We start from the raw sequence: 20,907 nt of genomic DNA, 5'->3' as shown, positions 1-20,907 counted from the left end.
GTGTATTTCGGTCAATCCACCCGTTCTGCTCCCCACTCTGTCTCTGGTGAATCCTTTCACCCCCCACACCTCTGGCCTGTACCCAGCTCTTATATGCATAAATAAATAAATAAATCTTTAAAAATAAATAAAACAAAAGCCCACCCTAGCTGGACTGCCTGAGTCAGACTGCAAGGCCTCCCTGAGGTTATTGCCCCGGGCTGACTCCTGCTTCCACCAATGACTTTGAAGACTTTCCCGTCAGCCTGGCTTTGCACTCACGGGAAGCGCTGTGACCCCAACCTGCACTGCCCTGGTCCTACAGTACCACCAAGGACGGAGGACAGGCTCTCATCTGCTGGTAGATAAACTGATCGTCACTATAGGAAAGGGACTCAACACAAATTTCCCAGCATCTCAGAGTCTCCACATCACGATAATTAGGGCCTGCCTGACTTTGGTCTTCCAGACATAGAAAGCAAAAGGATCCCTGCTTCTGGAAAAGTCCTAAGGAAGAAAAAGCACACACCCTGGAGGAGGAAAATCACTCTGCAAAGTTCCTTCCACTCATATTGGCATGGCCTCCCTCCACCTTTCAGCCACACACCAATCCACCCTCCATTCATCCACACTTCTATCCACTCACCTAGCCCTCCATACACCCCTCCACTCACCTACCCACGCAACTTCCATCCACTTCCCCATCCAGCCATCTGTTATTGTTTCTCCCACCTCCCCATCTACCCATCCACCCATTCACACAACTTTCTACTCATCCATCAATAATTTACTCCCAACCCATCCATCCACACATTTGTTCATCCAACCATCTAATCACTCACCTAACTCATCCACTCACTCACCTGTCCATCTATTCATTCATTCACCCATCTATACCCCACAACCATTTACCCCCCACCCACCCATTCATCCGTCTATCCACTCAGCATATGTTCCTTCACACTTACCTTGTGCCAGGCCCTATGTTGGGTGCTGGAGGTCCAAAGAGAAAGCAAGGTTGATAGTAAGTACAGGAACTTTGCTTTGAGGCACATAAATACAACATAGGTTGACCCCAGTTGGCTGGACTTCAGAGTCACCCAGGAAGCTGGCCTCTGGTTACCTGTCGTTGGAACTCTGCTCTGTGCACATGCCCTTGTCTAGAATTGCCTCTTTTGTGCATCTCTTGAGTCCTGAACAGGACTTCTGAAGGAGAAACGTGTCTTTTATGAGGAGGTGGGAGGGTAGTTGTATGGGTAGATGTGTGGAGAGGTATACGGATGGCTTAGGTGAGTGGATAGAAGTGTGACTGAATGGAGGGGTAGATGGGTATGTGGCTGAATGGTGGAGGGAAGCCATGCCAGTATAGGTGCCAGTATAGGAAAATGTGCTCTGGAGGCAGCTGTGTGGACCAGGATCCTCTTGTCGAGGACAGTAGTGTCCAGCATATTCTCAGGCCCTGGAACTCATCCAGTTCCCCAATATGTCATTCCTTCTGATGGTTCAGAGTGAGTGTGAACAAGGAATACAGATGAAATCTGCTCCTTATTAGTTGTGTCTTTTGCCAATTTGACATCTATTCCCTTCTGACAGTTTCATGTAGTTGCTTTTCAAATCACTTGAAATCTTGCCATGTAATTAAGAAGAGGCCTGGTGTTCTCCCATTTGATTTGGCTTTAGAAACACGGGGCCAGAACCTGCTGTGATCATCTCCCTGACCAGCCCAGTAACTTGGGGGCTGACCCTGAGCCTGGACCGGAACACACCAAAATAAAGGGGGAGGAAGTGCTCCCCTCCCAGCCCTGTCTTCAAACCTCTAGTATAACAGTGCCTGATGCTGAAAGGCCGGTGAACTCACAAAATGCACAGAACCATGGCTCTGTGGCCCCAAGGATTGCTACCAGCCAGTGTGTCACCTTCAGTCCTGCAGATGCCAGCTGCAGGGGTTATGTGGCACCCATGACCAGGGAGAAGATGGTGAGTGTGGGAACGCATTCATACAACGCCCAAGAGGGAGGGACCGTTGAGACTCACCAGCATATGCCTGGCAGAGATGCCCTGGGCTAAGCACATCATGGGGTCATAGGTGGCATAGATCCAATACCTTCTTTCCACACAAGAAAACTGAGGCACTGGCAGCCTCTATTCCACCTCTCCTCACAAATACTCCTTTCATAATTAGTAATTTTATGGATCAACTTGGCTGGGTCACAGGGTGCCCAGATACTTAACCAAACTTTGTTCTGGGTGTTTCTGTCAGGTGTTTCTGGGTGAGACTAACATTTGAATCAGGCCAGAAAAAGCAGATTCCCTTCCCAGAGTGGGTGGCCTCATCCAGTCAACAACATTTTTGAGCAGAACAAAAAGACTGATACTCCCCCAGGAGTAAAAGAGAATGTTCCCTGCCTAAGCTTTTCCGGGTTCTACAGTAGCTCCTGGCCTTTGCACAACCTCCCATAATTGCTTAAACCAATTCCTTGCAATTCCATTGATCGATTGTAGATAGAGAGAGACAACAGGGAGACTCGCACAAAGAGAAACTCTCCCCGCAACCTTCCATTTCTGATTAAGGAAATGGAACTCACACCCCAGGTTCCAAGTTGGGGGGAGGCTGACAAGAGGCAGAGGTGAGGGGCTGAAGAGGAGTGGCTGCTGGCAAAAGAGCACACCAGGGAGGGGAGGGAAGGGGAGGGGGGCCCATTCTATTCTCCGTGATGGCTGTCATGGGGTTCTGTTCCCACTGGGTCCCAGGTTCCTCATAGGGGAACAAGGAAACATCCCCCAAAGCTGATAGGACCTAGTGCCGGGTGCTTGGAGGGCCCTCAGCCAACAAAGGCCCTTGTTCTCAGGAGGCTCGTGCTGCCCGGCTACCCAGCCATGGCTGTCTGGTGCTCCCCAACAGAGACACAGCACCTTCCAGGGTCCCTGGGCTGCGAGCTGTGGCCCCTCCTGGTCCTGGGGGCAGGGAGAGGAGAGTCAGGGCTTCTCTTAAGCCAGTTTCCTCGCCAGATGCTGCTCTATCAGGTGGGTCATAGGCTCACACAGTATTTTCTCCCTTCGCAGCAAATCTGTCTGGGCAGCTTTCCCTGTGTTGAGTTGGCAGGGAAGGCTCTGTCTGGGCCACTAAGTGGAAACTTTTCATCAGCCGTCTGTTCCTGGTGTTCTTCCAAGGCTGGCCTCATGCGGGGTGTGCTCTGCAGGACCCCTCTGCTCTTGCAAGCCCAGAGCATCTGTGGTGGAAAGTGCTTCTCTATCTTGCAGTCCCTGGATCCTTTGCACTGAACTGAGGCAAGGACAGATCCAGAGAAGCTGCGAATCTCCACATGTCCAGATCAGGCCGCTCTGGCCCCTACAGACACACAACTCAGGTTGCCTTGTCCCCAGCCCAGCGGCGAGTGGGGTGGCAGCAAAGGGTCTGCACCCACCCTCCATGGGCTGTTCCTGCCACATGTCCCTGACCATCGCAGGTCCCGATCCACTACCCTGGGCCTGCTAGATCCATCGCCTTCCCGCTCCCTCCCAACTCTTCATTTGACTGTGACCTGGCAGGCCATACAGGTTCTGTCCCCACACCCTCTCCCCACACCCCCCGCCCCGCCCTGTCAGGCTGAGCCTCTATCCAGGGCATCTGTCCTAGCCTGGCCCACAGGTGCAGGATCCTGCTGCCCCATCACCACAGGGACCAAGCCTCCCACCGCCTCTCCCCTGAGCTCCCCTGTGGGTGACCTTCCACCAGTAGCAGATCAGCCTGAGCATCAATATCTGATCCTGCCAGCCTCTTCTTTCTCACCTCCCACAGCCCTCCTTACTCTCAAGAGCCTCCAGCCCACTGCTGGTGCCTGCAAGCTGGCCCTCGCTCTGCCCCACCCGCCTCCTCCTGACTCCCAGCTCACTCCATGCCACCTTTCCCTTCCCTGGCCCTTTCCTGCCTGATTAAGTCCTCGCCGATCAGACACAATGCACAGGGTATGGCCGTGGCTGGAACACAAAGTGTGTAGTTTTACTTCACTCCTGATATTTAGCCTTTGGCTTCTACTTAGGTTCCAGTTGTTTCTGATCCACAGGAGGGGCCCCCTCTGGCGAGAACAGATAGGGCTGCACCGCGCACCAGACCGGAGTACACAGGTGGGTGCGACCCCGCCTCTCTCAGGCGGTCAGACTCTGAGGCTGACCCCAAAGAATGTTTTCTCCCCAAGTAGCTTATGATTCTCCTGAGGGTTACTTTCAGGGTTCATTTCATGAGCACAGGCAGGGGACCGGCCTCATCCTGCACAGGATGCTCATGGAGACACCCAGGCTCCTGCATTAGACAGAGTAGGCCTTGAGGGTGGAGGACAGGGTCTGCGTGCGCATGTGCGGTGTGCATGTGTGTATGAATGTATACACGTGCTTTCTGGGGCAAATGGGGCAGGTTGCCTCAGTTAAGGAAATAGTTTCTTCTCTTCACTGCTTCCTGGAAACACAGAAGTAAAACTGAGAAGGTAACTCTGAAGGACAGAGGGAAGTATCTGCAGAAGAGCTTTTCTTCTAAGAACCACCTCTTCTTAACTGTGCTGCTTTGAGCAAATTATTGATAATTAGCTTCTCTGAGCCTCTGTTTTCTAGTCTATAAAATGAAGATAAGCAAACAGGCCTCCTGAGGTCTTGTTCAGGGTAAAATAAAATGCTATGCATGAAGAACCTGGGCAATGCCAGCAAAAGGGCGTGATTCGCAAGTTCCCATACTTGAGCCCGTGGCCTGCTAGGAAAGGGGAGAGTTAAATAAAATCCAGCTTCCTCCCACCAAGGAGGGAGGACCAAGAATGTGCCTCAAAGAAAACATTCCACCCAGAGAGTGAGAGAGCTGGGCCTGGCTGGCTCAGTGCTGGGAAATTGTAAATGCATGTTATTATGTAAAGCACATAAGTGATTTTCAGTGTTAATTAAGATGGATGACTCTAATAATTCTGCAGGGCCCAATTCCGAGTCGCATTACCAGGCATTTAGAGAGAGTTTTTGTGCACTTTGCTTCAGTGAGCACCAGGGCCCATTAAAGGAATATCTGGGAGACAGGTTTCTCAAGCCAACTGCTCTGGATGGAAGCCAGCAGGGGTCCTTAGTGCAAAGCCCTCAAGGACTCCGCAGGGCATCACATCCCGAGAGAGTCATCCTCACCCTTCCCTCTGCAGAACAAAACCAGTTCTCATTCTCCCTTTCAAACCCGGAACTCCAGTCACCAGCACATCCGTTGTTATACCAGACTATCATTCTGGTGAGAGAGGAGAGCTTACAAAAGAAGAGGCTGATGTCCCAAGAGGTCCTATGTCTTGTCAAATATCACCAAGCTCATCAAAATTAGATGGAGGGAACTAAACGTGATAAGTCCAATCTTCCTCCATCACACAAGTCTCTTCTATTGCACACAGTCGGAATCTACCCAGTCAGGGCTCCACAAGTGATGGTGCAAGTTCACGACATTATTGCATTTCACTGCAATAATGCTGATAATGCTAGCAGCTAGCATCATCGCCATTATATGCGGTGCTTACTATGTGCTAGACATAATACATGGTTCTTCGAAATAGCTATTTTAAATAATTCCCACTACAGGGAGGCCTCCCTGGTGGCCTACGGGTTAAGTATCAGCACTATCGTCACTAAGCCTGAGTTTGATCTCTGGCCAGGGAGCTACCCACATGGTGCAACAGACCTCTCCTGTCTCATCCGCTGCTCCCCTCAGCAGTGTGTTTCGTCAGGCTGCCTGTTCTGCTCCCCACTCCATCTCTGGTGAATCCTCTCACTCTCCCACCCCTACATCTCTGGCCTATATCCCAGTTCTTCCACAAAAAATAAAAATAATAAAAAATTTAAAAACATAAATAAATAAATAGTTCCCACTACAACTCTATGAGATGGGCATTATCCTTGGAGGGTAAATGATGCCCGAGTCCACATGACTGACGTTGGCTATGCTGAGACTCTACCCACATCTCTCTGGTCTGGAGCCCTCACAGAGTAAGAGTCTCTGGGTGTCAGAAAATCAAAATCTACCTATTGAGGTGGGGGCCCCTCCTCCTCCCCTGTAACAATTCTCCCCACTCTGTCCACTGTGGAAACTCCCACCCACACTCCAGGGTCGAGCCCCATTTTCCCCAAAGGGTAGGTTCATAATCCACCTACCCCTTGTTGAGAAGGCTTTGGTTTCTCACTCAGCTTCATGCCCCTCAAGCATGCGTTAGCTGGGTCCTCCAGGGCCTGGGCAGGACTCTGACTGCTCCCCACATAATCTCCCACCTCTGGGCCTTCTTCCTCCTCTGAGTGATGGGTGTGCAGGCAGCACTGGCCTTGAGGTCAGGGACTTTGAGAAACGCCTTGCCCTGCTCCTTAGTAACCAAGAAGCCTTGGAGAAGCCACCCTAATCACCCTAAGACTTGTCTCTCCATCTTTAGAACAGGCATAGTTGTGGCGGCTGCACACTGTTACCAGGAAGGCCCAAGGTCACAATGTCTACAGAGCTTGACCACTGTCCACTCTCCACTCCCCTCCACACACTGGGGCTGTGAAGCACTGAGACAGGGTGGGAGGGGGGCAGGAGACAAGGGGCCCAGCTCCAAGGGCGTTGGCTGTCTACCCCCACCTGTTGCTGGACACTTAGACAAAATGCCAGGAAAGGGAGAAAACAGGAGGGAAGAAAAAATTAAGCTGCAAATGTTTAGTCCCATTTTGGATTGATAGGGCTTCCTTGAGGCAGAGGGAAACTTCCAGAAAGGCCACTCTAGCCCCAAATGGGCCTAGAGCTCTAGCTCCTGAGCCGCCAGCAGCCCACAGGAAGGGTCTCGGAGAAGCCAGGCTCCTGTGGTACTGAGCATCCTTGCCCTCCTGACCACAATCCAAGGTACCTCAGGGAACCCAAAGATTCTTGCTCTAAGCTCTCGCCTCTGCCTGCAGGGGCCCAGGACACACCAAGCCCTGACCAGCCAAACTGACCCCACAGTGCTCAGACCAGAAACTATCAGACCCAGCAGTAATCCTTAGTGGGCACTGGGTGCCCCTGGGACCTTAAATTCCCTCAAAGCTGCCTTTGCCTGCTGGGCCCGACTCTCCTGGACTAGGGGGGCATCTTACAACATTAGTTGGGGCTGAGTGCAGAGCAGAACTCCAGTGGGGCTCAGGTGTCCTCACCTCACAGATCCTCCCTGCATGGCACAGACAGGTCCTGTGCTCCCTCAGAGCCCTGCTTTCCGCATACATCAAAGCAGGAGAGTAACACACTCAGAGGAGCTGGCCCATGCACTGGGGCTCTGGTTACAGAACACAGACGTGGGCCTTTTTCTTGTCCCGTCTCAGCGGCTCTCCAAACGAGCTACAGAATTCTGGGGGGGACAGCGAGGACAAACAGTGGACAGTATCGTTGCTGCTCCCAAACTCTTTGTGTTTCCTGAAAACATCGCAGTTTTCTAGTCTGGATCTGGTATGAGTTTAAAGTCCTTTGTAAATCCAATAAATGACTTTGATAATAAAGATTAACAAGCTGGAAAAATAAAATCCTTCACCCAGAGCGTGGATCTTAGAGTCAGAGACATCTGGGTTTTATCTGCTGTTTATCACTCAGGCCGCAGGAGTCGCTAACAATCAAGCATGTCTTACAGGCCTCGCAGGCTGGGGTGGTGATGGCCTCAGTGGTCACTCAACATCATTGCCTCTCCCCTGGGCAGGCCCTCAGCAGCAGCATTCTCTCTGACTATAAGGTGACATTTTCGCAAAGTGACAAATCTTTGCAAGGTAAGCACAAACTTGTAAGGTGACAACTTTGAGGTTTGGAGGGACCATGTGGCTAGAGGTGTCCATGACTCATGAATGGAGGAGATAGCTTCATCTTTCTTGTTAGAGTCTTTCAGCAGCCACCTTCCCATGAACTTTTCCCTTGGAGGCAATGGCTGACAAGGTCTAAGAACAAACTCACTTCACCAGAACTTCTGAGTGGTTCTGAAGAGCAGAGACCACTCAGCTATGATAACAAGTAAAATAAAGGACAAACAAATCTTCGTTGTCTTTTAGGTCTCTGAGAGGTGGGGGGTGGCCCACCTGGACCAATACCAAAAATCACTTCAAGCTTCAGGCAACAGAGGGCTTTATTCACTGACCAGGGAATGGAGAAGAGAGAAACAGGAACATATATGTGGGAGTTCTAAGGTCGGGGGGGGGGCACTAAAAATTATGTGTGAGCGAAATTTCAGAGAAATAGCGAGTTTTTCCAGGGACAGCATTCATACCCCTTTTACTCGAGGGGTGTTGAGTTTGATCTTGACAAGGTACGTCATGGTGCTTGTAATTATGATTTTTAACTGTGGTCACGGGACAGTGACTAACCCTTGTCTGTCTTCTACCTCCATCTTGGCCTCGGCTGATTTTGCCTTACTTCTGCAGTTTTATCTTCAGGAACAGAACAAGGATGAGAGGGTCTTCTGCAAAAATAATATGAAGAGCAACAGGGTATGGTCCAGCAACAGCAACAGGACCCAGTACATATTTCTTAAAACTTAGCTATTATTATTTTCCACTGGGTCCCAGTACATCTGGGTACTTCCAAAGAAATGATAAAGGAATTAAGAGGAATTGAGTGCCAACATTATATTAAACTCTTGAGACACATCCTCCCTAAAATCCCAGGAGATGCACTCTGATTATCCCCGTTTAAAAGATAAAGAAACTGAGGCTCAGGGACAGTGAGAAACTGGCCTGAAACTAACAGCAAGGGAACATCACAGCAAGATCTCACCCAGATCCAGCCAGCAAATACATTATGCACAGTTATTCCTCCCCCACCCCCCACTCACCACCCCTTCTTCCTTATTTCCGCAAGAAAAATATGTCCTCATGAGTCCTCCTCACACCATCTCCCTTGCTTCTTGGATGGCTCTTGGTAGTGGCCGCAGCATCCATTCACCTAGTGACCTAATTCTGTGATGTTCCGTGTGGCTGGCATAATCAGAGTCCACTTGAAGACCCCAAAGTCCACGCACAAGTCCCCAAGACTGGGGACTCACAGGCAGAAACAGGCCACCTCCACTCTGGTTTCCTGCTCCAACCAGGCCCTCTTATCCCCCCTTGAGAGCCCGCTGGGCACCATGGGGTCACTGGACTGAGTCCTTCCCTGTTGATGAGCAAGTCTATATATTGTGCTCTTTGCATAGATGCCACATTCTCAGAATCTCTTCTCATGTAAAAAGACAGAGACTAAGGAATGACTTTCCTCTGCTCCAGCAGCCTTAACTGAGATCACTTGAGTGACCAGGAGGCAGAGACATCCAGAGGCTTCTTTGCTCACATGTTGGATTCTGGGCTAAGACAGCTGGAAGGGTGGACTCAGTTGGGACTGTTGACAAGAGAGCCCACACTTGGCTTCTTCAAGTGGCGTGGACTTCTCCTAGCATGGTTACTGCATGTCAAGAAGGATCATCTGGAAAGCCAGATTTCTTGTAGAATCTGTGAAAGCTGCATGGCCATATCTGAAACTACTGCAATTCATTCATAACAAGCAAGTCACTAACCCAGATCAAAGGAAAATAATTCTTGATGGCCTGTGCCCTTTGCCCAGTAGGTAAAAGATAAGGCTCCTGTCTTCTCTGGAAAATGCCCCCACCCCCTACCACACTCTGGAAAGGAAGAAGTGTGATCATTACGCCTCAGGGGCCAAAGCCCTCTACCCCTATGGCGGTGCTTCTAAAGGCTGTGCCACCTGTGCCACCATAACCCTGCCATATAGAACTTTGCCTGCCCAGAGAGAGGGTAGTCATGACTGGACCAGGAGGCTCTAGAAACCTCTGCAGTGTCTCCAGTCCTGAGAAATGTGTGTTGGGAAACTGGGGCCTCATTCTTCAAGAACACAATCTGGCAGAAGGATGTCAGCAAGTCTTGGCATCGTTGTCCTTCAGAGATGTCCTGCGTCCCTAGTAATGGCACAAGTTCCTGACTTCAGGTATGTGGAGGCAGCATCATCAGAGAAAAGATGCTTGAGTCCCCAACATAGCCAAGGGCACTTGTCTGCCCCCAAGCAAACATCAGAGATGGCAGGGTATCCCCCTGGCACTTTGGAGGCACCCCTCGACATCCTCTAGCTCCTCACACTGGAGCTTTGTTCCATCAAGACCACCTTTGACCAGCTTAAATGCAGCCCTTGTCTTTACCTGTCACATTTAGCTTCATTGTTAAGGGTTTTCTTCATCTTCTGGGAAGATTATCCTTTTGCTTAAGGAGACATAAGAGAAAGAAACTACCATAGGAATGAAGAAGGGAGATGAGCAAGTTTGCCCCAGGGCTCCTGGCCTTCTGCATCAGAAGACAGCGAGCGGTGTGCAAATCCTGCCGAAGGAACACAGACATTCTGCTTTGGACTTAGGCTGAAGGAGAGAAGCCATTTACCCCTGGCAGTGGTTAGGGCCCAAGATCTCTCCAGAGCAATCAGGAGGGTCCTGAGGCTCAGCTGGGGGCCATAAGATCTGCATCCAAGAAGAAGATGGTGTGTGGGGAGCTCCCTACAGAGAGGAGCAGTCTCTCAGGGCAGCTGCATTACCTGCACTTGCAGCCACATAGGAACACATCCAAGGACCAACCGAAGCTACTGATAGCCACAAGGCCAAGACCATGCCAAAAGGGGCTGACCCGAAGGAACATGACGGTGATTATGACCCGCTATGTCAGGTAGGCAGGTAAGGTCTGGGGAGACACGGGGACACTGGGATTTAATGTACTGTATGGCAACAGAAAAGGTGTCACACACTGGCATGCAACTAATTAGCAAAAAAAAAAAAAAAAAAAAAAAAGACAGACCTGACGTCAGCAAGGTCGGAGGATCTGGAAATCATTGTAAGATGAGAAACCTGAGTAAGAATCGGGGCTGCAGCACTGAGCTCAGTGACCACAAAATGGAAAACTTGAGAGAAAGAGGGAGTGAGCGTGGGGCTGTGAGCCCTGGTCTGGAAGGCACAAGTCTTGAGTCTGCACACTCACAAGGTCCCACTGGATCTCAGCTCCCTCCTCCAGGAGGAACAGGCAGTTCTGAGACCTGTTTGGGGCCACACAAAGCTCTGGTCCTGTGCAATACCCTGGGAGCAGCAGAGAAGACCAGGAGCCTCTTGTCCTGCAGATCCTCAGGGCGTGGCCGCTGACTGGGAAGACGAACGTCTCTGGGCAACAGAGGGGATGGACAGGGATATGTCTCTTTACCTCCCCTCCTTGAATACCAAAGGACCATGGCTTTTACCTTTCCCAGAAGAAGCAGCTCACTTTAAATTCCTCCCAGTTCCAGTCAAAATTCTTTTGATTGTCATTAAAATTACATGAGTGGCTTCATGCAATTTTAATGTTCTCTACCAACAAATTCTGCAGGAGAAAACCCCCCAGGCATCCCACTGATCATTCTAAGGAGATACAACAAAGCATTCCAAGACGGGAGTTTTAACCAAAAAGAAAATGAAATGAATATTTCATTGATGATAGGTCATCTGGTGAGGAATTTTTTCCAATTTTTTCATTAAAAAAATCAAACTCTAAATCCAACAGCTTGTAAAGGCACTGACCAGCCAGATACCAACCTCTTAGATTTATCAAACACCCTCTCAACTATGCTTCCTATACAACTGGCCACGATTTATAGGTCAATAACCTCTAAGGCCGTTTTGCCAACCAAAGTGAATGAATTTGGTCATGCACTTTGCTTTAACCTCATAATGTTCTGCTTGTTCCAAGACCTCCTACTGCTGCTATCCAAATACCCCAAATATCCACCTCAGCACCTACAAATCAAAAGCTTATGCCTCGAACTTGAGAGCCTCTTAGAAGATTCTGAAACTCCCAAGAAGCATTCATTCCAAAGCCTGACTCCAGGTGAGTTGGAGCCCAAATGTTAATGAATAAAAAGAATTTCTGGGCTGCTGTTGTGAAAAAATAAACTTACTGGTCTTGGTCCCTGGTTCCTGGGAGGTAACCTCAAAGTCCTTGGATTTCCTGAGTGATAGGTGGGCCTTTCCTACTTATTGTGGACTCACGCTGACTTCATGCCAAGCAGATAATGCAGGGGCTGGCCAGGCCAGAAAGACCAATCACTCAATTAGAGGGTTGGCATTTTGAGCCACATGATATCAACCCACCATCGGGGCGGGGGTAGTGGGGAGGCAGGTGGAGATGGAGTTCAACCACATGGCCAGTGGTTTAATCAACGATACCAACAAAGTGAAACCCCCATAGAAAGTCTGACACCAAGCTCAGGTGTGACTTGTGACACATCAATGCACCACAAGGACACCTGGGGGGGGGCATGGAAGCTTCAAGTTGGGGACCTTCCCAGACCTTTCCCTGAGTTTCTTTATTTGGCTGCTCTTGTTTGTATCATTTCTAGTAAATTTATCATCATAAATATAGTACTCTCCTGAATTTTGTAAGTTTTTCTTGAGATTTATCACCGCTGAGGGCATAGTGGGAGCCCCTGTAGTTATAGCCAGTTGGCCGGTCAGAAGTGTAGGTGGTCAGAAGCCGGGAGGGCCCCAGAGCTTGCAACTGGTGTTGGAAGTGAAGGCCATCTTGTGATGGCTATTGCCCTTAACCTGTGGAGAAAGCACTGATGCCAGGAAGGTAGTGTCAGGATCACCCTCCTGCTATGCCTCCAACTCACTTATTTTTGTGCTAAGAGGCTGTGGGGAGACACAACTCCATAATCCAAACTGGTGACTAGTTGGTAGGATGCTGGTGACCCCATCACAGTTCCAAGTAGATATTTGGGATTTAGGGGTATAGTAAGCAGAATTCTGTGATGGTCTCCAAGATTCCTGTCCCGGTACATACCATCTTTTGAGCAGTGTGTTTGTGAGGGATTGCCCTTCTCTGGTTAGGTTATGATATAGAACATCACAATTTCACCTTGTGAGACCCTGAGAAGAGAATCCAACTTAGCAGCACTCAAACTTCTACCCTATTGACACCATGAGATGATAGCATCACAAGACCACTAAGCTTGCAGTCATTTAATATGCTGCTGTAGAAAGCTAGTATGTCTGTACAGGTAGGGAAAGTAAGTGGGCAATAAACACAAACGTTGCCAAAGTCAAAGGTGATCCAGTTGCAAATTCTGTCCCAGAAAAGGCAAGCGGTATGGTCTGAGAAAAGGGCAACCAGAATGTGGGTGAGACATGAAACCAGATTTCATGTCTGTCCATGAAACCAGGACAGAAACCCAGAGGAACTCTTGGGTGGGGAGAGAAGCTGTCTGACCTCAAAAGAAGCAGTTAGATTTCTGTCTTCAAATGGCTGGAAGCAACCCGTGCTGGCTATGAACTCAACACAAAGAAGAAGATTCTAACATCCCAAGATGCCTAGAAATGGCTGTCTTTATCATTTAGTCTCTTAGTCCATCCCAAGCACACAATTGAATTAAATTAGAAACAAAAGGAGAAATCAGGGCAAGCAAGTAGAGACAAGAAAATAAACAGGTGAAAAGCTACCCATAGCACTTAGTGGGTTGGATTAAAAGATCCTATACTTAAACATCATATACTATGATGAAAACCAATGTCACCTCAATTAAATAAATGTATAAATAAATAAACAAATAAATAAATGCAGACCTACTTTTTAAGAAGCTCCCCTGGCCTACAGTGTCTATGTTTCTACATTAAATGCCACTTGAAATTGTCACTACCACTTTAGCGGTTTGATGCAAAGAATATAAAAGATGAATTGAGATGCTATTGGGTCAGGACAGATGGATACCTGAATCCTGACTTCCTCACATTTCCTGAAAGTATAAACCAAGGAAAAGGAAGGTTCCAGCACATTCTGGGGCTTTAACTCCCAACCTCATGCCAGAATTCCACCAAGCATGACTAGATCTTCTACAAAATTCCCTTCACTTAAGAGTTTCCTAATACCTAAGCAAGTCTTAAGACATGTTCTGACCCTTTATTTCATTCCTAACACAAAACCCAAATCTTGGTACCTTGCTATTGGAGTTTGAGAAAAAATGCTCCCTTCCAGGGAAAAGCAGAGGCGAGTAAATGAGACCAAAGCAAACCAGAAAAGAAACCCAATGCCCAAAGGAAGCTGAGCTAGGTGCCCTGCTGCCTTCCTGGGGCGCCCCCTTACTGTCTCTACAGTTCTCTTCACCTATACGCAGGGTCAGATTCTCCATTTCCTTGTCATTTCCTTGTCTCCATTCTCCATGTCATTATCCCTCTTGCTTGACTTGCTCACTCCGTTGGAACACATCCTCCACCAGCTTCCTGGGAAAAGGCCACAGGGGTCAACTTTAAATCTTTCCCATCTGAAATAACCATCCGTCTTCCTTCCTTTTGACTGACATTTTACCAAGTATAGAATTTGAAAGGGAGGAACTTTTCTCAGTATGGGAATTATCACTCCATTGTCTGCGCTTTTCCGATACTGCCCTTGGGAACCAGGAGACATTCTGATACTTCTCTGTTTCTTCTCTACGCTTTGGTGTGGTTGTTATTCCTGGCACTGGACACCTTCTCGGTGGGCCATCTCAATTCAGAAATTCAGGTCTTTCAATTCTAAAATATCTTTCTCATATAATTTCTTTTGGGTCCTGCCCTCTTCTCTCACCCACACTGAGGCCAGAGGAGCAATCTGGGGGGGGTGATGCTGGGAAGGGGGAGGAGAACATTGGAGGAAGCCAGCCAGCAGCTTGTGTAGCTCTGAACCCTACCCAGAGCACCAGGAGCACCCACTTTCCCCAGTCTTGGGGCGAGGAGTCAGGGCCCTCCTTCCGAAAGCACTGCCCGAATAGAAAAAGTCAGGCTAATTCCTTAACCCTGAAATTTCCCAGAGTCATCACAGGACCTGTTTGCTAGTACAGCCCGAGTTTACTAATTCAACTGCTCCTTCTTCGGGAAAACCTTGCTATCTGCCTTATTTCCACCTTAAGGTGTAATTTCCCTGTATGTAATTCCCACTCGACTTTTTTTTATTTCATATATTTTTTACACATTTTTCATTTTTGTACAATGTCTCCATTTTCATCTTGATTATAGTCCCTGTCAAATTCCCACCCCCCTTGTTTTGATCCTACTCCCTCCCCCATCCCCCATAGTGTGTCTCTGGTTTACAGTTGCCTGTTGAATTTCATTTTTACCTTATTATAGTCAGTCTTTTTCCTGATCCCTTATTTGGGTTTTCTAAATTCCTGCTATGAGTGAGACCATCCGGTATTTTTCTTTTTCTTTCTGGCTTATTTCACTGAGCATGACCCCTTCCAGCACCATCCATGTTGCTGTAAATGGCATGAGTTTATCTTCTTTTGATTGCTGAGTAATATTCCATTGTGTATATGTACCACATCTTCGAGGATGTGGAGAAAAAGGAACTCTCCTGCACTGTTGGTGGGAGTGCAAACTGGTCCAACCACTATGGAGAGCTGTGTGGAGATTTCTGGACCTACTAAAGATGGAGCTTCTATATGATCCAGCCATTCCACTCCTAGGTATTTACCCAAAGGACACAAAAATTAATTCAAAAGGACAACTGCACCCCATGGTTTCAGCAGCACTATTTACAATAGCTAAGCTATGGAAACAACCCAAATGCCCCAAAATCGATGACTGGATCAAGAAGATGTGGTCCATCAACTTCTTTTATAAATCATTTCCTTCCCACCATTTCTCTGTCCTTCCTCTCTGACATATGATAACTGGATGTTAATCCCCATGGAATTCTTATCTAGTTTTATTTTTCCTATTTCCCATCTCTGTCTGGGAGATTTCTGAAACTTGACTTCCCAACACATCTATGGGATTCCGTGCTATCATATTCTTAATTTCCAGTGTCACTTTTTTATTCTCTTTTTCTCTTACCTAGCAACAATATTCTTGTCTATTTCGTTGTAGTGGAATTCTAAGTTTTCTCCTGCTTCCCACTGTGTCTCTGTAAACTTCCTTTTCCCTTTGTTTTTTTGTTTGCTTTTGTTTGGAATTCTTGCTATCATGTTTGGCTCTTGTTTGGTTAGAATCATTCTTCAGATGCCGGGCGGCTGTCGGATGCCCATAATCCAGACAGAGAGGCACAGAAGCTATTGAAAGGATAGAAAGAAAAAGCTTCTCAGCTGAGATGTGGCAGTAACCCCACAGGCTTCCTGTTACTGAAGGGTAAGGACTTAAAACATTTTTTCCAAGCACTAAATTGCAGGTAAGAACTGTTGCCCAAAGATGGTTGCTCTCTGTATACTTCCATGCACCAGCTGGAACTCTGTCTACACTCTAGGTCTCCACTATGGTGGGAGGAGTTGCGTGAACACTTCTGGCTTGGTCATAAGACAGTTGCCAGTTTGCATGCACCGTGAAAATGTTGTGGACATTTCCCTATTGTTGCCTCACAGGGCAGCACCGTTAGGAGCGGCACGGGACAGAGGAAAGACAACTCAAAGACCAAGTAGTGAGAGAGAGAAACCTAGAGGGGCTCACACCTCTAGAGAGGTAGCCCCTTCCCCCCACCCTGGCCAGTCTCACATTTGTTTGGTATCGTATTCAGGGAAGGTGGGCAAGTATGTTGAGGAGTGTGTGGAGCAATGTGCTTGGTGGGGATGTGATTGGGGTTGCATAATAGTCTGATACGAGCTACAGGGAAATGAATAGGGGCCATTGCCTGGGGGGCTCCATTGTTGCTGCTGATCAGAACATCCTATCTCTAGTCCCTGTTTGCACTTAACTTCCTGCCAAGGTGGTCTAGCTGGTGATGATAATCTGGCATTAATGTCTGCCTGCTGTTTTCAGCAGATATCCTCATACAAAGACTTTTGTCCTGGTGAAAGTTCCCCTGCCTGATGCTACATTTTAGCTTGACCATCAGCAACTTTGGGTGCCAAGACAACATCCTGAGCATAAGGGGGGGTGGGTCTGAGGGATCCACACCCTATGGTTGATTACTTCTGGAGAAGTGGCATGCTAACCCTCTCTCCTGAACTCTCACATTTCAGTCCATGCAGAGGAAGGCCCTCAGGTAGATGAGCACCAGCCACAGGAAGCATCGCCACTTCCCTGGTCCTCACAAGAACCATTCCCATCCATAGAGATTATCAAGACCCCCAAATTGAGTCTGACACCACCACCTAGGCTGGGTCCAGATTGATCACCACAAACCCTGTGGAATTTACTTTTGTTCTTCAAAGAGAATGTGGTTCCCAGGGGGACATTCATCAGTGTTCCATGCGGAACTACTAGGCAGGGTGGTCAGGGCACAGAAGGAAGGCCCCAGAAGATGCTGCTTCTCCTGTTGGGCTGTTTCCTGCCTGCCACCCTTGGGAAGCGGTGCCTCCACTGCTGGCCAGAACTGTCTGCACTGATGGACTATGACCTGCAGATCCTTTGGGGCACCCCAGGACCCCCCACAGAGCTCTCCCAAAGCATCCACAACATGTTCCTGAACAAGCAGGTCTCCCCCCAACTCTGGTACCTTGGTGAGGTGCAGCCAGGACACCAGACCTCAGGACTGGCCCCTTCACCCTGCCTGGGTCTTTCTATCCTGACTCTCCTGTGTCCACATCCTATTCCCAGGTCAGGATCAGCTGGAGGAAGAAGCAGCCATATTATTCATTCAAATAGATGAAGCCATAAAGAGGTTGCGAGATGGTGAGGAAGGGTCTCGGGGCCTGGGGTTTGGTGGAAAAAGCCCAGCCCCATGGGGGTTGGAGTGAAGGGTGGAGACAGCAGACACTGCACTTTGGAAAAGATCAGTTGGAACCTCCAACCTTGAGAAAGTTAGCTCATCAATTCCTCCAAAGAAACGTGACTGCCACTGTTATCCTTTGCCTCCTACTGCACTCAGATAGGCAACAACTTATGGATGAGATTCAAATACAGAAGCAAATGTTTGCTGAGAAGCTGATCAAGAGATCTGAGGAACTAAAGGAGAAGGGTGAGAGGAGGAGCTGCCTCTGCCGACTCCCTGCCCCCGGCCTCCACCTCCCTCCAGGCCCGAGGAGAGCAGAATCTAAGCTGCAGGCCCCCTCCCCTGATCCACCCCATGTTGCCCACCTACCCTCAGCTCCATTTCCTTCTCATGCCCCGACCCTTCCTAGCTCTGCCTGCCTCACCAGCACCTCAATTTCTCTACCATATTACCTTCCTGAGCAGCCTGCAACAATTCCTGTGGTGAGTATCTTTGGGAACTGGGCCTGGATGAGGGGTGAGGAGCCCCTGACCCCCCCTCTAAGACTCCTGCCCACCCTGTCCCACAGAATTTTGGACCACGGAGGTCATGAACTGTGTCAGCTGTGAAATACACTATCTCACCTGCCATGACTCCACACTCTGCCCAGGTCAGTGGCCAGCAGCCAGGCTGGCCTTGTCCTCCCCCAATCCCTCTTGCTGCCTTTGAAGCCTCTGTCTGGATGGCCTCCTGCTCTGTCCTTCCCTGCGCTCACCTTGCACCTATCTTCCCTAGTAAGGGTGGCACCCCCTGGGGTTTCTCGATTTCCACATGTCCAGTTCAAAGCCACAGAGCCACCCTCTAGGACAGCTACCCTGGAGGCCCTTTGATTTACAAAGCCAGTGTGCCTGGAGACCGATCCAAGCCCAGGTCCACCCCCACCAGATCTGCTCTCCCCTCAAGGCCACTCCCCACAAATGGCATCACTCAAGTTCTCAGCTCCTGTGCAGGCTTCTCCCTCCTCCTTGTTCAGTACAGGTCGTTGCCAAGTCATGCTAAATAATTCTTAAAAGGTAGCCATATGTGTATTCCCCACCCAGCATTCTCATCTCTCACCTGGATTCTGGCAGCTTCCCCTCACTGGCCTCGTTACCCTTCCTGGCCCCATCTTACTCGGCAACCAAACAACTATTTCACAAGAAGCAAATCAACCCATGGTACTCCTGATTTATAATCTTCAGAGGCTCCCAATTGCTCTCAGATAAAATCCTTCCTCAGGAAGCCTGGTGTGAGCTGTTTCTGCTCAACTCCCTCCAGCCCTGACGCCCCTGCATATGGAGCTACTGGCCGCTGGACATATGGACAACTTCACGTTTTGTGTCCTTGAACATTCTGTGTCCTCTGCCTGGGACAGTTTTGTCCTTGGCAATCTGAACTGAGCTCCTATTGACTTGCAAAGTCTGCTTGGAAGACTTGTTTCCTAAAAAGCTTTCCCTGACCAGTTCCCACCACCGCCACCCCCAGGTCCCTCAACCCCCTCTTCCCTATCCTGCCCCACTTTCCTGCTTGTCTTCCTCCTGGAGAGCAGGGGCCGTGTCTCGCTCAGCTCTAATTGTACCCTGGGCACATGGTCGGTGCTCAGTAAGTGCTTGTAAACAAGTGACTGAGTAGACAAAGAGAAACGAAGAATGTGGCCTTCTCTCTGAGTCACAACGGCTCTGACCTCTCCCCTAACACCTGACTCCCCCTTTTGCACCCCAGTCAAGCGCAAGTGGGACATCGTCTGGGCTGTCATCTTCAGTATTTCTCTGCTCCTGGCCACCATGGCTGGAGGTGGGTGAGTGACTTCTCCAGGCCCTAGTACCCCAAGGAGGACACAACCACTCCCTGACTGACCTGTCTCTACCCTGTTTCCTGGTACAGAGTCTTGGTGTGGTGGATTGAGAAGAAGAAGAAGAAGAAGGCAAGAGAGGTACTGGGAAAGGAGACCCTTGTTGGAATCTAGGGATCAGTCCCAAGAAGAGAAAAATTGAGTCTGCCCCGGGGGTAACCAGACCTCGAAGTCTCAACTCTAGGCTCCCAGGGTCTGGCATGCAGAGCAGGTGGGATGCGGGCCCAGACTCAGGAGGGTGTGCCGTCAGCCCCCCTCCACCAACGTGGGCAGACACACCTGGCCTCGGAGGACCTTGGGTCAGCCCCTCAGTATGCACGGACGCACAAGGCCAGGGGCCCAGGATACTGCACAGCATAGCTCCAGGTCTCCTACTAGATCCACAGTGTCCTCTTGCCTCCGCTGGGTCCCTCTGCAGACCCACTCTCCATCCTTGGCCAGCCTGAGCCCCAGTCTGCATGGCCTCCCAACATGGCCCCTTGCCCTGGGCTCCCGGTTAGGCTCAGTGGCAGGAGCCAGTGTGAACAGGCGATGCTTATCTCTCTGCAGGGACAGGCCAGGCTGTCCTCACCTCTGCTATCAGAAAGTTCTTTCAGCTCTGAATCCCGGTAACTCCCTCTCCTGACCCGCCCTGCCCCCGGGTGGTGACAAGTCTGAACTCCAGAGGCCAACAGCGCTTATGGTGGCCTCATGTCCACGTCCGTGCTTTGTAAATGCCCTTCATTAAAATGTTTTCCTCTGTTTCTGAGGTCAGACTCAACCATGTGTGGCCTGCGGGGCCCCGGACAGATGCACCTGCCAGGACTATTCCATCTCCTCACCCTCTCCCAGCAGGCCCGCCAGAGCCGCTCCTCTCCCTGCAGCCTGGCCGCCTGACAGCCCGACCTAATTCCAACCCTGAAGATGAGGAAAAGGTGGCCTTGGTTCTGAGAAGGGCCCCTGAGTCTGGTCATGAGCAGGTGAAGGCGTCAGCATGAGCAGAGATGAACAGAACACCAGAAAACAGGCTCAAGTCACGTGAACAGGCACTTCACCTGTGTCCTGGCCAGGAGGTCTGCTCTGAGGACACTCCTGTCCCCAGTGCCTCACTCTGGTGCTCCCAGGAGCTTCTCCTGGCTCTGCCCTCGGGATGGTGGGGGGCCTCTGCTCCATCTTTCTCCATGTGCCTTTGCTTCTCTGCCTCCAGGCTAAATGGAACACCCATGTCTTCAGACACAGCTGTGCTCCTTCCCCTCAACCCTGTGCCCCATCACTGATTCTCCTGGTCACTCAACCTTGGCCCAGCCCTCTCCCAAGAATAATGGGACCTCTCCAGCAACTTGGAGGCCACTGCCAGGCCCAGAACCCTGGTCATCAGGTCAGCTCCTGGGTCCTGACAGGAGATAAGAATGTGAGTGGGCTGCCCA

General features: G+C 49.7%; 1 protein-coding gene and 1 long non-coding RNA gene across 3 annotated transcripts; one reads left to right on the top strand and one right to left on the bottom strand.

The window, feature by feature from the left end:
• Window positions 1–8,093: 8,093 nt before the first annotated feature.
• Window positions 8,094–17,084, bottom strand: LOC129146546 (uncharacterized). The gene is made up of 3 exons (XR_008553406.1): window positions 16,933–17,084; window positions 15,822–16,036; window positions 8,094–8,423 (listed from the first exon to the last, which is right to left on the bottom strand). It is a non-coding gene; the product is annotated as an uncharacterized LOC129146546 (long non-coding RNA).
• A 94-nt stretch (window positions 17,085–17,178) lies between these two features.
• Window positions 17,179–20,232, top strand: TEX51 (testis expressed 51). 2 transcript variants are annotated; one of them, XM_037521815.2, is made up of 8 exons: window positions 17,179–17,419; window positions 17,517–17,591; window positions 17,788–17,877; window positions 18,096–18,113; window positions 18,200–18,280; window positions 19,372–19,443; window positions 19,534–19,582; window positions 20,051–20,232. In XM_037521815.2, the coding sequence occupies exons 1-8, from the start codon at window positions 17,221–17,223 to the stop codon at window positions 20,124–20,126; spliced, it is 660 nt and encodes a 219-aa protein (XP_037377712.1). In that variant the 5' UTR covers window positions 17,179–17,220; the 3' UTR covers window positions 20,127–20,232. The 2 variants fall into 2 exon arrangements, with proteins under 2 accessions (XP_037377712.1, XP_037377713.1); XM_037521816.2 differs by having other exon boundaries at window positions 19,372–19,447.
• The last annotated feature ends 675 nt before the right edge of the window (window positions 20,233–20,907 follow it).

Source organism: Talpa occidentalis, unplaced genomic scaffold (genome assembly GCF_014898055.3).
Source record: "Talpa occidentalis isolate TD23 unplaced genomic scaffold, MPIMG_talOcc4v2.1 talOcc4.3, whole genome shotgun sequence".
Lineage (NCBI taxonomy): Eukaryota > Metazoa > Chordata > Mammalia > Eulipotyphla > Talpidae > Talpa > Talpa occidentalis.
This window is presented reverse-complemented; position numbering and strand designations above follow the sequence as displayed.

What these genes read in the sequence shown, in the direction of transcription:
- TEX51 (XM_037521815.2), top strand. Translation starts at nt 17,221, where the DNA reads ATGCTGCTTCTCCTGTTGGGCTGTTTCCTGCCTGCCACCCTTGGGAAG. An exon ending in TGACTCCACACTCTGCCCAG is followed by an intron (nt 18,281 to 19,371) that starts GTCAGTGGCCAG and finishes TTTGCACCCCAG; the next exon opens with TCAAGCGCAAGTGGGACATC. An exon ending in AGAAGAAGAAGGCAAGAGAG is followed by an intron (nt 19,583 to 20,050) that starts GTACTGGGAAAG and finishes ATCTCTCTGCAG; the next exon opens with GGACAGGCCAGGCTGTCCTC.